This window comes from Silurus aristotelis, assembly GCF_946808225.1.
Source record: "Silurus aristotelis genome assembly, chromosome: 20".
In the NCBI taxonomy this organism is placed as follows: Eukaryota; Metazoa; Chordata; class Actinopteri; order Siluriformes; family Siluridae; genus Silurus; species Silurus aristotelis.
Genome location: NC_139593.1, coordinates 419911 through 439056, shown reverse-complemented (window position 1 = coordinate 439056; position 19146 = coordinate 419911). Strand labels below are relative to the sequence as shown.

Below are 19146 nucleotides of genomic sequence, written 5' to 3'. Positions count from 1 at the left end.
ATTGAACCTGTTTTAAAATAATAAAATCTTCCATTAGCACTGTTTTTGTACCAAAATCTTTCAAACTGCAGTATCAACCCTCTAATTAAGAAACCTGACCTTCACCCTGTCACCCATGTCCAACTACAGACCAATATCAAACCTCCTCTTTATCTCCAAGATTCTGGAAAAGGTTGTAGCACAGCAGTTCTGCTCACATCTACTGAGGAACAACATTTATGAAATGTATCAGTCAGGATTTCGGCCTCATCATAGCACAGAGACGGCGCTAGTTAAGGTGCTAAATGACTGTTATTGGCCTCTGATTCAGGGTTTTATCTCTTTACTTGTTTTGCTCGACCTCAGTGCAGCTTTTCACACCATTGATCATCATCTCTTGCTTGCTGGACTGGAGAACGTTGTTGGAATAAAGGGAACAGCTCTCTCTTGGCTCAGGTCTTATTTGACTGATCGCTATCAGTTTGTTGATGTAAATGGTGAGTTCTCCACACTCTCTGAGGTAAAGTTTGGTGTTCCTCAACGATCTGTCTTAAGCCCTCTGCTTTTCTCTTTATATATGCTGCCTCTGGGTGAAATTATTCATAAACATGGGATTCGCTTCCATTGCTATGCTGATGACACACAGCTGTATATTTCAGCAAAGCCAGATGAGAGAGATCAGCTTAACAATGTTGAGGAGTGTGTACAGGACATTAGACAGTGGATGCTCGATAACTTTCTACTGCTTAACTCAGATAAGACGGAAGTACTTTTACTAGGACCACATGCAGCTAGAAGCAAACTTTCCGATTACGGTCAAAGGTCAAACACCTTGGTGTGATTATTGACCCGAGTCTTTCCTTTGAGGCTCACGTGACATTAACTTTCATACAACAATCAGGAGACTTAATAATCTATATCCTTCTCTTCCTGTCACCCTCTTCTCTCTCTCTCTCTCTCAAGTTAAACATGCACCTGAGGTTCCAGTGATCACTGTTCCTGCCCCTCTTCCCTCCGCCGGATCTTCCCAGTTCGTCCTGGTCTGCCTCTGGATGATGTTCTCTTCATTTGGAGGCGACTCTGTGCAGCTGGAGATGTTTCTCATCAATGCCCTGGGGTTCTATGAAACTCTGGAGTAATAACGGGAACTTTGAGGATGGATTTGGACTGTAGTTAATATCAACAGTCTGCTACACTGACTCAGGACTACAGTTTGCTCTGATCTCCATCACTGCACCTCAACATCGTTTATCTGTAATAAATGGACATTCGGTGTCCCCCAGATGAGGATGAGGTTCCCTTTTGAGTCTGGTTCCTCTCAAGGTTTCTTCCTTCGGCATTTTAGGGAGTTTTTCCTTCACCACAGTCTCCACCGACTTGTTCATCAGGGACAAACTTACACTTATAAAGAACATCTTCATTTTTATCTCCACATGATCTGTGTAAAGCTGCTCTGAGACAATTGTTAAAAAAACTAGAATGTAACATTTCCTGAAGAAAATGTGAGTAGTGTGTGCCGGTGCAAAAGTCCACACCCCGGCCGTATTGTTTTTAGTGCCGACCACAAGACGCGACCGTACTCGGAGAGACGAGCAATTCGATACCTCGCACGGTTGTTTTGGGCATTTTTTTTCCAAGGGGGCGGGGCCAGAGATGTCAGGTGACATCATCACATGACCCGCCATCTGACTCTCCTCGCCGTGCCGAGTGATTAGATGTGTCACATGCTCGTGTCGCTGGGGTTTTGCCGGGTTTTTGTTTTTTTCACGTTTCCGCCCACGTGGCGTCACATAGCAAAACGCGGTGTCAGAACGGCAGTCTGCCGGAGATTCCCCGGACCGTGCCGAGCGGTTCGATGTGTCAGACGTCCGGGTCGGAGCGGGTTTGCCGACGCAATAAGCTAATAGGTTTGAGCGCTGAGCGTGGCCTATGACGTCATGTGATTAGTGTTTTGACATATCACACGCCCGTTTCCGAGTGTGTTCGTTTTTTTAGCCTATTTGGGCCAAAAGTCCAAAAGGTCCACCTGACGTGACTATATCACCCACAATGCAACTGTCTATCCTGTCCGTTGATATGTGACACGTCCCCTTCCTGTATTCCCCCCCCCCCCCCCCAGCTTTTTTGCCCCCTCCCCCCATTCATTATGGAGTGTTAGCATCTCCCATAATGCAATTCTCCCCACCGGGCTGTTTAGCTTGCTGTATGGCATGGCTGGAGTCTGTGTGCTGTGGCCTGGCTCATTCACTCTGTGTGTGTCAATGTATGTGAATCATAGCTGTTTTCCCATTCATTTCTATGGGGGCGATTAATTGCCCCCTGCCCATCGTTCCCGGGGTAATCGGCAAACAGGGGGTGCACGGGAGGGATCCGCTCATCGCCCTGGATGAGAGGATATGTCTTACGAGCGTGTGGGCTGAACGCCGCCGAACCGTGTCGTGTCGGATTCCCCATTCATTCTCTATGGGGGCAGGAATTTCGCAAAAGTCCCGGAATTCTGAACGGGTCTGGGGTTCGGGGGGCATATAGTTGCGTCCCGCTCCGGACACCGTACGAGTCGATATGCCATATGTCCATGTGCATATTCCATAGGCGCTCGACGGCTGAGATATGTTCCACAAAATTTCTGCCCCATTCATTTTCAATGGGAAAATATTTGCCCTTTTTGGTCACGTGATCGAAAACAGCCAGGGCAAATCCTTAGAAAAGTAAAAGCACACTCACATGCACGGGACGTACGATTTATTATCACACGTGAAGCTGGGGCAAAAACTGCGGGACGAGTTACGTGCTGAAATCCTAGGAACAGTATAATAAAATGTTCTATAATAATAACTATGAGAGATTGTAGTAGTGCGTGTGCATCCTCACTGAAACTCTCCACTCAGACATTCAGAAGAAACTTCATCACACACATCAGGAGTCCTTCATTAATGGATACTGTATGGTGAAGAAACACCAGGCTGCTGATCCACATCTTCTGAACAATCACTCTCAATAGCACATGTGTGTGTAGTAGAATCATTCTGTAGGTTCATATAGTGTGTGTTTATAGACATCTACTCACAGGACGAAGTTGATGGCTTTGTGTGTGTTTGTGAGAGCCTTCATGTGCTGCTCTTCATCAAGTTTCTTCTTCGCCGTGCCGTTAACATAATCTTTAAAGGTGAAAACTGTTCTGACCTCGCTAGAAAACTGAGCAGCAGCAAACTACACACACACACACACACACACACACACACACACACACACACACACACACACACACACACACAGACACACAGTAAAATATATCAATAATATAACACACAGTATTATAAACAGTTTGCCATTCAGATACTTCTCTTCTTTTCCATAATATTTATTTATTATTTATATTTTATCATTTCTTTCTGCTGTGTTTTTGTTCATGTTTCATTATTTGTTAATATTTAAATGCTCGTAAAGCAAAACCTATTGGTCTTCACACTCTCTTCAGCTGGATGCTTCTGCTCCCTGTTCTGCCCTGCCTGTCTGCCTGCCTGGTTACTGGTTTGTGTTTTTGATCTGCTCTATTTTGCTCTGTTTGGTTTTTGGACTGTTTCTGAGTTTGACTCTGCCTCTGTGCTACAATACCCTGATTACTAGTATCTGAAAGTTTGGAACTGTTTTTCTCAGACTGTGTTTTTTTTCCTGCTTGTTTCATTTATTATAACAGTTTTCACCATACCCCTGTTGTGTCTTGCATTTTGTCCCTCTTCCACTCGCAGCCCACTGACAGAATAATCTAACCAACAATGGACCCCAGGGTGCAGCTAGTCCCAGCTAAAAGCAATGGAGCTGGCTGCTGCATTCGGAGAACGTCAGCACCAGACGTTTACCATGGCGTTCCGAGATCTGTTACAGTGCTGGGGTCAACTGGTGGTAGTACCGGTCCCCATTTCATGCCAACCCAGCAGCAAGTCCAGAACAATGTGCGATCAGGGGCGTTTAGGCACCGGGAGCTGGTGAAGTAACCCCACCAGACAGCCCTTAGGGTTCTTGTGCTGGTGCAGCTAGGACAGGTAACAACAAAACCACAGACATCCCTCTGGATTGTGGGCCACCAGAAAACTTGCAGCCCTTGGGGTCTGGCTGTCAGATGCAGCTTGTTTCACACTTTCCTCTAAATTTAGGTTCATGAGTTGATAATTTAATGCACACATTATTGAAATTAAATAGGCTTAATGTCTGAATTGTTATTACTGTTATCATTATTAATAATATTAGTTTTTGATGTGATATAAACCTTTATGTTTTATCACTGTGGTTATTATTAAAAAAAATTATATATATATATATATTTTTTTTTTTTTGTTTGTTCTTTTTGATTTTGTTCCTGGTGTCAGACCCCGAACACTGATTGGAAGGTTGTTCCATAACTGTGGGGTTTATAAGAGAAACATCTGCTCCCTGCTGGAGTCTTTATTATTTGAGGAACCAACAGATAGCCTGCACCTTTTGATCTAAGTAGGCGTGGAGGATCATCCTGGTACAGAAGTTCACTCAGATACTGCGGCGTGAGAGCGTTAAGTGCTTTATACGTCAGTAGTAGTATTTTATAATCAGTGTGAGATGTAATTGGGAGCAGTGTAGATGATTAAAACAGGGCTGATGCGATCATATGTTCTAGATCTAGTGAGGACTCTTGCTGCTGCATTCTGAACTAACTGAAGCTTATTTCTACACTTACTCCAACACCCAGACAGTAAAGCGTTACAGTAGTCTAATCTAGATGTTACAAAAGCATCTACTAGTTTTTCTGCATCCTGTAATGACATCATATTTCTAATTTTAGCAATATTTCTAAGGTGAAAGAAGGAGATCCTGGTGATATTATTCACGTGAGACTCAAAGGAAAGACTCGGGTCAATAATCACACCGAGGTCTTTGACTGCTAGCATACAGAAATGCTTCTTTCTCTCCCCATCCCGAGGCTTCCTGAGGTTTGGCCAGCTCCAGTCACGTCCCACCTCATGAAGATTATGGACCTTCGAAGAAGTAGATGCCGAACTCGCAAACTTCCCGAACCATCTAGAGACGTACCAGTGCCAATTGGATCCCACTTCACATGTGGAGTTTTGACATTGGACCTCCTGGAGTGTTTAAAGGCTCTGGCATGGAGAAGCTGGTGCTGGATCTGTGATGATCACAAATGTTGAGCTCAGTAGCTCCTAGTTTTATAATCATAAAGACTGTATAAGACTGCAAAAAGAACACTACAGTTGAACCCGTTTATGTCGCCGGCCTAGGGGACGCCAAAAAGCGTTGAGATAACTGATGATCGAGATAAACGAAAACCAATATGGCGGCAATATATTAATGTGCTTGAAATGTCTTTATGTACATGATGTGCGTTATTAAATGAGAATGTACATGCACGTGTTTTTGGAGGTTTTTTTACACAACAGCGTTGCGGCGATTTGTTTGATTGGTCATGCGGATCGAGATAACCTGTAATGCGGATAAGGAGGCTGAAGCCGAAGTAAACGCAAACAAAGTTTATTGAGAATACTCAGGAGATGAGCCACCAATACTTGTAGTGAAGCGGTAATATCCAGTGGTGCGCTCCAGGAGCGCGGTCCACGAAGTTCTGTGAAAGCAGAGACAGTTCATGTGGAGAGTCCACTGATCCGCGCTATGGAAAGCGCAGCGCTGGGCAGCAACGGATAAACGTGGTGCAGACAGCGTGAACATGGAAAACAGCAGGATCGAGGGGCTTAAATAGGAGATGGGATGAGTGAGTGAATGAGAGTCAGGTGTGTGTGATCAGCATGACTGCGACGAGCTCGCCCAGGAGGGAGAAGAAGCAGAGTGCTTCGGGGAATGCCGGCACCGAAGGGGGCGTGGCAAGGGGATTCCTGACATAACCGACATTAAGTGGAAAATTTGCCCCCCTTGTGCTCGAGATATTAGGGTTCGGCGACATAAAAGAATCGACATAACCGATTAAAAAATGCTAAGACAAAGCGAGAATTTGGCGGTTCCACTTCAAAGACGTCGACTTAATAGGGTTGGCAAGTTAACCGAGGTCGAGATAAGTGGGTTCGACTGTATTTATAATCTTATACTCCAGTACTCATGTTAGTTCTCACTCTCCAGTGTTCTGTAGTGTTTAAAGACTATAATCACATTCTTGATGTCACCCAAATGAGGATGAGGTTCTGCTTTTGAGTCTGGTTCCTCTCAAGGTTTCTTCCTCATAACATCTAAGGGAGTCTTTCCTTCACCACAGTCACCACGGCTGCTCATCAGGGACTCGCGGGCTGGAGCTGACTTTGGACCAAGAACAAAGCAGTGTGTAGCCGAAACACAAAAAAGCAACCATTATTACAGAGAGTGTCGAGGAAAGAGGAACAGTCTCTCTAATGGCATGTGTTGAGGCCTTTGGGATGCCTGCTGCTCTGGCTGAAACCAGCGGTGGATCCGCCCACTGAAAACCAGCCTCCCACGCCTGTGGAGTGCCTGGGTTTCTTCAACTGCCACATTCACAAGACTCTGGAACAAAGGAGTGGCATCCGTGATGGCTGAAGACTGTGGCTTGATCTCCAAATTGGCTGGAGGCTCTGGTTTGGAGACATCTTGGCCAGTGGTTCTAGGCTGGTGGCCATCTTGAGCAGGGACTCTGGAATGCCGGCTATCTTAGGAAAAGCCACTGGAACAGAGGCCATCTTGGACAGGGACACTGGAACGGTCCCATCTTGCACAGGGGCTGTAGCTGCGTTTCATGCCAACAGAAACAAAGCTCTGTGCAGTGACTCACGGTGGTGGCATGTGTGTTTATATCAACACGGAATGGTGCAAGAACTCTGTGCTTGTCTCACGCTACTGCTCATCGCTAGTGGAGTGTACCTTCCTCCCAGCTCTAATGCTAAGGAGGCACTCTGTGAACTCTATGGTGCTATTAGTGACCTGCAGAAAGCTCACCCCGACGGATTGTTTATTATCGCCGGAGATTTCAACCATGCGAAACTCAGGACTGTGCACCCTAAACTCTATCGGCATGTGGAGTTTGCAAAGAAAGGAGAAAACACGCTGAATATTGTTTACACAAACATCCCCGATGCGTATTGTATGGATACCCCCCCCCCCCATCTTGGCTACTCAAACCACATCTTTGTTATGCTAATTCTAGCATACAGACCGCTCGTCAGACACTTTAAACCCGTTCTAAAACAGGTGAAAACCTGGATAGCAGGAGCCGGCTGCTCTTCAGGACTGTTTTAAGTGCACTGACAGGCACATGTTTAGTAAGGCTGCAACCAATGATGACTTCACCAACTTGGAGGAGTGCACATCATCAATGACTAGCTACTTCAGCAAGTGCATTCATGACGTGACCATCTTCAAGACTATCACTACACGCTATAACCAGAAGCCATGGATGACCGCAAAAGTGTGTGTGCTGCTGAACCAAAAAAGCAGAGCAGGGGACAAGACAGCCTTAAGAACAGCAAGGGCCAAACTGTCCCGTCCTATCAGAGAGGCGAAGCGCACACATGCCAAGAGAATCTATGACCACTTCCAGGACAGCGGAGACAAGCTGTTTATAAACATCACCCACTTGTGACCGTGATGCCTCCCTCCCAGATGAGCTGAAGGACTTCTACTCCCGGTTTGAGGTAAAGAACAACGTAAAGGCGAGGAAGACCACCCCCTCCTCCCAGTGACTAGGTGCTCTGTCTAACCACAGCTGAAGTGAGGAAAACTCTATGCGGAGTTAACACACGGAAGTTTGCTGGACCAGACAATTTTCCTTTCAGAGTGCTCAGGGAATGTGCCGAACAGTTAGCGGATGTCTTTAACGACATCTTCAACATCTCCCTGAGCAGAAATGTTATTCCTACGTGCCTCAAGACGATGACCATCGTCCCTGTGCCGAAGAAGTCTACTGTCTCTGCCTCAATGACTATCGTCCCGTCGCACACCCATCGTGATAAAGTGCTTCGAGAGGCTCGTCATGAGGCACATCAAGACCCAGCTTCCACCCGCACTGGACCCCATGCAGTTTGCGTATCGTCCAAACCATTTCATGGACGATGCCATCTCCAGAACCCTCCATTTGGCCCTCACCACCTGGACAACAAGGACACGTATATACGAATGCTGTTCATTGACTTCAGTTCAGCATTCAACACAATCATCCCTCAGCATCTGATCGATAAGGTGAGCCTACTGGGCTTGAACACCTTCCTCTGTAACTGGATCCTGGACTTCCTGACTGGGAGACCTTAGTCAGTCCGGATCAGGAACAGCATCTCCAGCACAACCACACTGAGCACTGGGGCCCCTCAGGCTGTTCACTCTGCTGACTCACGACTGTGTAGCAATGCACAGCTTGAACCACATCGTCAAGTTTGCCGATGGCACGACTGTGGTGGGTCTCAGAACATCAGCATACAGAGAGGAGGTGTACCAGTTAACAGCCTGATGTGGAGCCAACAACCTGTCTCTGAACGTTGACAAAACCAAAGAGATGGTTGTGGACTTCAGGAGAACACAGAGAGGCCATTCTGCACTGATCATCAATGGATCCTCAGTGGGGATCATCAAGAGCACCAAATTCCTTGGTTTACAAGCTGTTTATTTGCACCTCTTGACTGCTGCTGCTTCTGCACTGCATTTTGTCTGATTATATTTACACTGTTATAGTCTTTATAGTTCTCTTTTCACAGTACTGTATATTTAGAGTGTACAGTAGGTTTACTGGTCGGCGCTATCTTGTGTTATGTGTATTGTCCCACACTGTCTTGTGTTGTCTTGTGTTGCATGTCTATCTGTCTGCAATGTCTGTCTGTACTGTTTTTCGTCTGCACTGGATGCACTTTATGTAGCTTTGTGTTGTGTTGTAGCTCTATGTTGTTGTTTAGTGTAGCACCAGGGTTCTGGAGGAACGGTGTCTCATTTTTACTGTGTACCACTGTGTTTAGTAGAAATAACAATAAAAGTCTCCTGACTTGACGTGAAATGTGGCAATACAAAACACTGGAACACCAGCTGGCATAAACAAAACAAACAACCTAGTTATAATACACAACAGTGTGTGTGTGTGTGTGTGTGTGTGTGTGTGTGTGTGTGTGTGTGTGTGTGAGAGTGAGTGAGTGAGTGAGTGTGTGTGTGTGTGTGTGTGTGTGTGAGAGTGAGTGTGTGTGTGTGTGTGTGTGTGTGTGTCTTTTAAACTCCTTCCATTTGGAACTAGGAGGAGTCTGTAATCGGTAAGGGGCTTCTGGGAACTGCAGTCCAATAGGACACTGTCTGAATGGTCATGGCGCACTCTGTTGGGGAGTGGGATAAATGACAGGAAGTGGATGTGACATTTTAAATATATATACAGAATATATAAAATGGGGTGAGTGGGAGGTCCTTTCAGTATGAAAAGTGTTTACATCTGTTACAGGAGAGACGCTAAATGGCTCCTGAGGTAATTATTGGATTATTCTTTTAATTCTACACTCATTCTTTAGCCATGAAATTGCAGTTTTCAATTCAGATGGTGTTTATTGTCTCTCCTGATTGAGATCTTTTTAGCTGAACATCAGAAAAACTGAGAGAAGATCTGATAAAAGAATAAAATATCAGGATCACAATAAAGAGATATAAATACTAAAGGGAATACAGGTCCTGTGATTGCAGTGTTTTGTTGCATGGTTGTATTGTGTGCTCACCTCAATAGATGAGTTTTTGAGTACATGTCCCATATGAATTGTTTATTGTTTTTGAAGTCCTTTGTTGTCATGCTGCTGGAGCCATCGACCAGGAAGACCAGGTTGACTTTTTTCTTTGTGCATTCTGTTCATGAAAAAAAGAATAATATATATATAATTTGGACAGCAGGTCGATGAGGCCATTTCTAAAAAGAATTAAGCTTGTCATTCTACAGTGAGGAAGATTCTTCTCATATGGAAAACATTAAAGACAGTTGACAGTCTTCCCAGATATGGAAATTCACCACAAGGTCAGATGATGCAATGCCCCAGCAAAACAGAACTGCTGGTCATCTCTTCATGACTTTCTGCTCTCCCCTTGGGGTAACTATGGACAATCAACTGTCCTTCTTCCCACATGTTGCAAATTTCGCTCGTTCCTGTTGATTTCTTCTCTACAACATCAGAAGGATTCGACCATTTCTGTCCACACAGGCTGCCCAGGTGCTTCTTCAGTCTCTTGTGATTTCAAGACTGGACTACTGCAGCTCTCTGCTGGCAGGTCTTCCCCTGAACACTATTCATCCACTGCAGATGATCCAAAACGCAGCTGTGTGATTTGTGTTTAATCTGCCCAAGTTCTCCCACACCAGAGTCTCGAAAACCTCATCACATCTCACACTGCATCACGCTGTCTGAGATCCTCCAGCACTGCTCCACTGGTACCACCTTCTCTCAGAATGAGAGGTAAGTACACTTCAAGGCTCTTCTCTGTTCTGGCACTGAGGTGGTGGAATGAACTTCCCCTAGATGTCTAAATATCTACCTGTCTATCTGTCACTGCCTATATTCAGGTTCCTGGAACACTTCAACTAACACACTAACACAACTAGCACACTAACACAACTAACACACTAACACAACTAGCACACTAACACAACTAACACAACTAACACAACTAACACACTAACACAACTAACACTAACACAACTAGCACACTAACACAACTAACACACTAACACAACTAGCACACTAACACAACTAACACACTAACACACTAACTGAGAGATTCAATCCCCAATATTGCATCTTTTGCAATTTTGCATGTATAAATTACAAGTTACGCCATTTAGCACCATTGAGACATTCAAACAGAAAACACACACACACACACACACACACACACACACACACACATTTAAATGTTGAGTATAAGAAATCCACACTCATGAAATTTCAGGTTTTTCAAATATAAAGACAGAAATAATGACATAAATGTCAGATTTTCCAAGAAACAGAAATATTTAAAAATAAGTATTTGATTATTGAGACCCCAGTCTGATTATGTAAGTCTGCACCCCCCCCCCCCCCCCCCCAACTAACACTTTGGGGAAACACCTATGACCTTTATTACAGCATCAACTCTTTGTGAATTAGTCTTTATTAAACACTCATCTCTTTTGCAAAAATTTACAAGTTCCTTCAGATTGTGAGGGATCTCCTGTGTACACCAATTTTTTTTGATCATTCCATAGGTTTTGGATGGAATTGAGGTCTGGGCTCTGGCTGGATGTTCCAGGACTTCGATTCTCCTTTTCTGAAGTCATGTCTTTGCTGATGTTGATGTGGGCTTTGGGCCAGTGTCATGTTGAAATGTGAATTCCTGTGTATTTTCTGCTTTTTGACAGAAGACGTATTTGAATCTATTCATTTCCTATCTTTCATGACAATTTCTCCTTGCCCAGCTTTGGCTTTGTGCCAAAAATACCTTTTAGATTACCGGCCAAAAAGTTCAAACTTTGTTTCATCAAACTAGAACACATTTTTTCACGTTTTGGGAAACTGAATCTTTTAGCATAATTCAGATGGGCTTGTGTGTATGTATATATATATATATATATATATATTGTGTAGTTTAATTCAGTTCAATTCAATTCACATCTTTATTTGTATTTGCGCTTTAAACAATGAACATGGTCTCAGAGCAGCTTTACACAGATCATGTGGAGATAAAATGAAGATGTTGTTTATAAGTGTAAGTTTGTCCCTGATGAACAAGTCGGTGGAGACTGTGGTGAAGGAAAAACTCCCTGAGATGGTTGGGGGTTGGGGGTTGGGGGTGGGGGGGTGGGGGTGACTCTGGTGGACTGGTCTGCAGAGTCGCTTAAAGTCACTTCATTCAATTAAACCCTGGTGTGTTTACAATCATCTTACATCAGAAACTCACCCAGAGGAGGTGTGATTTTATACAGAAATAAATTGAATTGTAGCATAAACGTATCTCTAGAAAATGTATATTTAATGAGCCTGTCAGTGATGATGGTAAGGGAAATCTCCCTGAGACCCCCTGCCCCCTGCCCCCTTTCACAAACACCATGATCATTTTGTTCATTCTGAAGGCAGAGTAGATGATTTGAGCCCCAGGCTGCTCTCCCACATCCAACAGCACCTCCTTCACTCTGAATCCCACACACACACACACACACACACACACACACACACTATAACAGACAGCAGAGTCCACATTGGCCTCAGGGCAGATGTTGTTCCACTCCCTCTTTCCTGCTCTCACTTTACGGGTCAATAATACGTTTTACTTTAATGTCTAGTGTTTTCTTTAAAGTGTAAGTTATTCTCGATTATTCTCAGGTATATTCTTAGGTATCTCAGGTTCAGTATCGCACTGCAGTTCCACACTAGAGCTTCTCCATAACTCACTTTCATTCTCTATTTCAGAATAATCTGCCCGAGGGATCTGACCCCTGAAAAACCAGTAACACATTCATCTCATTTATACCAAAGCAGGTGAGGGTAAAGGGCCCCCAACCACATCCCCCAACCAGACACACACACACACACACACACACAAACATTTGCACACATGCCACACATGCATCTCACTCAACTCCCAAAGACACACACACACACACACACACACACACACACACACACACACACACACACACACACACACACACACACACAGGCTCTGGCATGGAGAAGCTGATGCTGGATCTGTGATGATCACAAATGTTGAGCTCAGTAGCTCCTACTTTTATAACCATAGAGACTGTATAAGACTGTAGAAAGAACATCACTTATAATCTTATACTCCAGTACTCATGTTAGTTCTCACTCTCCAGTGTTCTGTACTGTTGAAAGATTTATGACCAAACTCTTGATGTCACCCAAATGAGGATGAGGTTCTGCTTTTGAGTCTGGTTCCTCTCAAGGTTTCTTCCTCATAACATCTAAGGGAGTTTTTCCTTGCCACAGTCTCCACGGCTGCTCATTAGTGATAAACACACACCATTTACCTTAACTGTTGATTTGTGTAAAGCTGCTTTGAGACAATGTCTGTTGTGAAAAGCGCAATAGAAATAAACTTGACTTGACTTAACACACCACCCACATATAAATATATATATAGTGAATATAAGCAGCAGATATGTTACTGTAAAGCAGTTTCCATTATCACACACACACACACACACACACACACACACACACACACACACACACACACACACACACATATAGTGTTAAAATAAGCAGGAGATATGTTCTTGTAAAGCAGTTTCCATTATCACACACACACACACACACACACACACACACACACACACACACACACACACACACACACACACACACAGAGCTAGAAAGAGTATTTATTGAAATATAAATATATATATATAAAATATTCTACAAAAATATTCTAGTTCTAGTTTCTAGTATTCTAGTGTAGTTTAAAAATGACAATCAGAAATAAATCTCAAACTAGTTGTTTTTAATTGAAGGCAAATTAAAGTGCAATACAAAAAAAGAAATAAAAAATGTTTAAAATAAATTTCAATTTGTAACTTCACTTGTGTTAATAAGAGAAATCACCAATGTAGATTCAGTATTCAGACAGTGAGCTACACTGAATTCCTCCGGCGTTTTCCACAAAAGCTCTCAAAAGTTTCCTCAAAACTCTTGTTTGTACACTGCATTCTCTACAAGTGTGTGAATGTTTATACAGTCCTGCACAAATCTAACGCACCATCAGCACATCTCCTCTAATATATAACACTTTTCATATCATACTTTAATGGTGACACTGCTAATAGACCTCGCTTCATTCTACAGGCACATTTTCCCTCCAGTCCCTGTTCATTTCCAACCCTGGTGCTAACTAACATTAGCAATGTTATGCAGTGATGCAAAGCAACAATATAACAATTATGTAAAGTACAGATTAGTATTAATAACTGCTTGTGCAGGTTTGATGACAAGTTTTTATAAATTGAAGTTCAGCACACTGCATCATAATGCTGGACCTTCTTGCACTTGAAGTCAAAATGGCCGTTTAAATATTCATAAGTATTGCACAGCTGGATCTGCATCACTGGCTTCTGTCTGGTTCGTCTTCACCTTCACCTTTCTTTCTTGTGAGTTCAACACATTTGTTCTCCGCCATCAATCGATCAGTGCTGAAGTTTCTGGGGCTCGTCTTTTTCTCCCTGCATCATTTTTATTTATTTATTTTTTACTCAGTAACAGATATGATTTAAAATGTAGTGAAGTAAAAACTTTAAACAAAACATACGTTAGTTAAATCACAGATTTTAAAATCTTTTTAAAAAAGTAAAATTACACAAAATATTTATTTTTTTCAATCACAGTAACATTGTAATTCGTTTCTTTGTTCTCTGCTCAATACATAACACACACACACACACACACACACACACACACACACACACACAAAAGGACACCTTGTGTCAAGACAATCATAAATGAAAAGGGAAATATGAAGTTTTAATACCAGACTGTAAAATTCTACTTGATATCAGATTCCTAACTGACACACACACTGCAGAACTCTACACTCACACTAACACAAAAACATCCGATACAATTGTGTGCTCCGGCTTTGTGCTAACAGTTTAGGGAAGAAACACATAGGGCTGGAAAGGTTATGTGTCCCAATACTTTTGGCCATACAGTGTAGATCAGTGGGTTGGAGTTAATGATTGTTCTGTTATTGCTTTATTTCCTGTTTCATTGTAATAAAAGGTTTAAGAAATGGATGGATGGATAAATGGATGGATGGATGGATGGATGGATGGATGGATGGTTGGATGGATAGATGGATGGATGGATGGATGGATGGATGGATGGATGGATGGATGGATGGATGATAAAAATATGTCTTTACGGTTTTAGGCCATATGTCGTCCATGTTCTTCCACATGAAGAAAGAAAGGAATAATTATTTTTATAAAATATGAACCTGAACAACAGAAGAGGTGATGTTTAGAAACATGGTATCAGTGCATGTTAAGGTCCAGTGAAGGATTTAAAATTAAAACACAAAAAGGATCAGTCCTGAAACCTCTGCAGCATCTCACAAGTCTTCTTGGCCAGAACGTCCTGGATTTTCTTCACCCTGCGGTCTGACATGGGTCTCACGTAGCTGTCAGGCAACACCACAGCCATGCCTTCCTGTACTTCTCCCATCACCAGCAGGGGGCTCTCTTCCTGCATGGTGATGTTGGGACAAGGGCAACTCCAGTCCATGCGGACTAGAGTGACCTCTAGATACTGGGCATTGAACTGCTTCAGGCCCATCTTCTCATCCCACAGAACTTGCTCCAGGCTAAAGCGAGCAATTCCCGAATCCAGGTCCTCGATCAGCTCTGTGAGTCGCCCAATAATCACAAAGTCACTGCGGCACAAACTCTGCACTAGTCTGCCCTTCGGCCTGCAGCTCCTACATGGTCGTGACCTTCGATGTGGGCAGCTCGCCTGGCATTCCAACCTGGAGCGGAAGGTGTTACTGTTCCCACGGCAACCTCCATAAACAAAGGCCTGGCAAAGCTTGGTGACTGCATTGTAAGCCCATCGGGGCTCCCAGTTCCTGCAGGGGCCTTGGACAGCTGGAAGGTTACACACAGCCATCTCCTCATGTTCACAGGATGTCCGGCATTCCTCATACGTCTCAAATCTGTTCCTCCCACGCAGACATCCTCCATGAGTAAAGGGCTGGCAGGAGCCAAGTACAACATCATAATGCCAGTCCACCTGGCTCTCACCGCAGTCTCCCCGTTCAACACTCACCAAGCAGTCGGACGGAGAAAAGGGCTGTTCGGGAATGTCTGTTCCTGCTTCAGTGTCTTCAAAGGCATCACGTTCGTCACGCCGGATGACTGAAAGAGGGTAATCAGCATGCAGAACTCCGGCGGAATTGCGAGCAACACAGGTGTAAATTCCAGTGTCTAACACCTGAGCATTGTACACAACAAGCTGTCCAATGTTAGTGATTACGACATTACCATACATCTGATCTGGCCGCATGATCTGATGCTCTGATTGTTTTTCCCAGGTGATGTCAGGTTTTGGATGGCCAATCACATCACAGTGGAAGCTGACAGTTCCACCAAGATACACAACCCGGTGCTGGGGGTTGGAGAAGAGAGTCGGAGGAAAAGAGGCAGAGGATGTTGGTGTGGGCGGGACTGTGGTGTCTGATGGGGTGGGGCTTGCATACAGGTGATATCGGCATGTGACCACAGTGAGCGTCACGCCCTGAAGACACGCCTCAGCGTCCATATAACATCGGTTGAAGTACGTCAAGCCGTCGGATGCACAAGTGAAGCTGGGCTCGCTCTCACAGTGATCCCGACACTTACACACTGGCTGACCAGCCCACATCACACACTCTGCCCCCTGCTGACTGCATCGGAATCCGTCACAGCTGGCTCCACCCCCAGAGGACACATTTGTACCTGGTTGGTCATCAGGAGCAGCGAGGGAAAGGATGGAATCATCTGAGAAACGAGATGCCACACAGCTGAGCAGACCACACACATTTGTGCAACATTTTTCAAGAATGGTGCAGTCCTGTAAACACACACACACAAAATAGGAAGGAAAATGAGGATGTGTTACTTGTTAAGCAAACAGAGAGATATTGCTTCCGATTGGCTGACAGGGCATGAAGGGGATGAAGGTCTACATGGAGAAAAGACCACATCTAGGTTTTGATGTACCACCTACACCTCAGAAATGTGCAGTGATCATTACCATCAGTGAAGAACCGCACTACACACACACACACACACACACACACACACACACTCACACACACACACACTTACTGCAGCACAACACTTAAATCACAGCTTGATGGCACCCTCTAGTGATGTTCAGTGAGTTACTGCACTTTACACACACACAAACGCACTCTCTCACACACACACACACACACACACACACACACACACACACAAACAATTATATCCTGTGGAGCTGCGATTATTAATAATTAATGAATTAATTGATGTGAGATATTTTTAGAGGTGTGTCGTCATTATTCACTGATGTAATGGTGTAATGTTCAGACCTGCAGTACTGACACACTGCAATAATTATAATATTATCACCACAATTACCCAATCAGCAGCTTCTGATTTACTCACTGACACTATATACAAGTAATCACATAACAGGAGTGGAGTGGAGTGGAATGGAATGGAGTGGAGTGGAGTGGAGTGGAGTGGAATGGAGTGGAATGGAGTGGAGTGGAATGGAGTGGAATGGAGTGGAGTGGAATGGAGTGGAATGGAATGGAGTGGAATGGAGTGGAGTGGAGTGGAATGGAGTGGAGTATAATGGAGTGGAATGGAGTGGAGTATAATGGAGTGGAATGGAGTGGAGTATAATGGAGTGGAGTGGAGTGGAATGGAATAGAGTGGAGTGGAGTGGAATGGAATGGGATGAAATGGAGTGGAGTGGAGTGGAGTGGAGTGGAATGGGATGGAATGGAACGGAGTGAATTGGAATGGACTGGAGTGGAGTGGAGTGGAATGGGGTGGAGTGGAGTGGAGTGGAATGGAGTGGAGTGGAATGGAATGGAGTGGAGTGGAGTGGAATGGAGTGGAGTAGAATGGAGTGGAATGGAATGGAGTAGAATGGAGTGGAATGGAGTGGAATGGAATAGAGTGGAATAGAGTGGAATGGAGTAGAATGGAGTGGAGTGGAGTGGAATGGAGGGTAATGAAATGGAGTGGAATGGAATGGAGTGGAATGGAGTGGAATGGAATGGAGTGGAATGAAGTGGAATGGAGTGGAGTGGAGTGGAATGGAATGGAGTGGAATGGAGTGGAATGGAATGGAGTGGAATGAAGTGGAATAGAGTAGAATGGAGTGGAGTGGAATGGAGTGGAATGGAAAAGAATGGAGTGGTGTGGAGTGGATTGAGCTGCACCTCACCTGGTCTGGAATGGAGTGGAGTGGAATGGGATGGAATGGAACGGAGTGGAATGGAGTGGAGTGGAATGGACTGGAGTGGAATGGAGTGGAATGGAATAGAGTGGAGTGGAATGGAATGGAGTGGAGTAGAATGGAGTGGAATGGAATGGAATGGAGTGGAATGGAATGGAGTGGAATGGAGTGGAATGGAATGGAGTGGAATGAAGTGGAATGGAGTGGAGTGGAGTGGAATGGAATTGAATGGAATGGAGTGGAATGGAATGGAGTGGAATTAAGTGGAATGGAGTGGAATGGAGTGGAGTGGAATGGAGTGGAATGGAGTGGAGTGGAATGGAGTGGAATGGAATAGAATGGAGTGGAGTGGAGTAGAGTGGAGTGGATTGAGCTGCACCTCACCTGGTCTGTGGCACACTCCCTTTCGCACGTGCTCTGCGCGTCCACCCACAGGTGAGGGTTCAGAAAGTTGGGACAGACCCCAGCATGCTCCGCGTTCCCGGCCGCGAGCCCCAATACGGGGAGGAGGAGGAAGAAACGAGCACGCACGAGCATCACACACATCATCACAAAAGCGAGACAAACAAACAATATGAACCGCAGATTTTACTTCCGCTCAGACTAATCCCCAAAACAGCGCACGTGCTCCAACAAACAGAGCTACATCTGACTCTAACACGCGCGAGATCGTTTTCGCTTTCGTGCGCGCGTGTGTGTGTGTGTGTGTGTTCAGTCTGGTTCAGCCCCCCTCTTGCTTGGCTTCGCGTGCGTTTTGTTTGACCATCACACAGCGCGCGCGTCCAAACCACCGGTTAAAAAAATAACACTGAGATCAAAGACAGCGCGCGCTCTTGAAGTCTGCGGGTGATTCCGGTTAAAAACACTTTTATGAGTCTGGATGCATTTTACACACACACACACACACACACACACACACACAGTTACTAGCTACTAGTACTACTAATTTATTTGCAGGTAGAACTTTCTGCTTTCAGTTCTCAGATGAGAAGTACACTGGAGCGCATCACTCGCTCTTCAAAGAGAAGCTTCTGCATGAATATTCCCAGCCTGGATTACACACATGTTCACAGACTCTCAGACTCAGACACATCAACACATACTCACATCCACACACACACCAACACACACTCACATCCACACACACACATCAACACACACACACACACACACACACATCAACACACACTCACATCCACACACACTCACATCAACACACACACACATCTACACA

At 44.5% G+C, this 19146-nt stretch overlaps 1 protein-coding gene across 1 annotated transcript; it reads right to left on the bottom strand.

Annotated features, from left to right (window-relative positions):
* Positions 1-14339: 14339 nt before the first annotated feature.
* wfikkn1 (WAP, follistatin/kazal, immunoglobulin, kunitz and netrin domain containing 1) lies at positions 14340-18669 on the bottom strand. The gene is made up of 2 exons (XM_083521937.1): positions 18297-18669; positions 14340-16529 (listed from the first exon to the last, which is right to left on the bottom strand). The coding sequence occupies exons 1-2, from the start codon at positions 18459-18461 to the stop codon at positions 15009-15011; spliced, it is 1686 nt and encodes a 561-aa protein (XP_083378063.1). The 5' UTR covers positions 18462-18669; the 3' UTR covers positions 14340-15008.
* Positions 18670-19146: the final 477 nt, after the last annotated feature.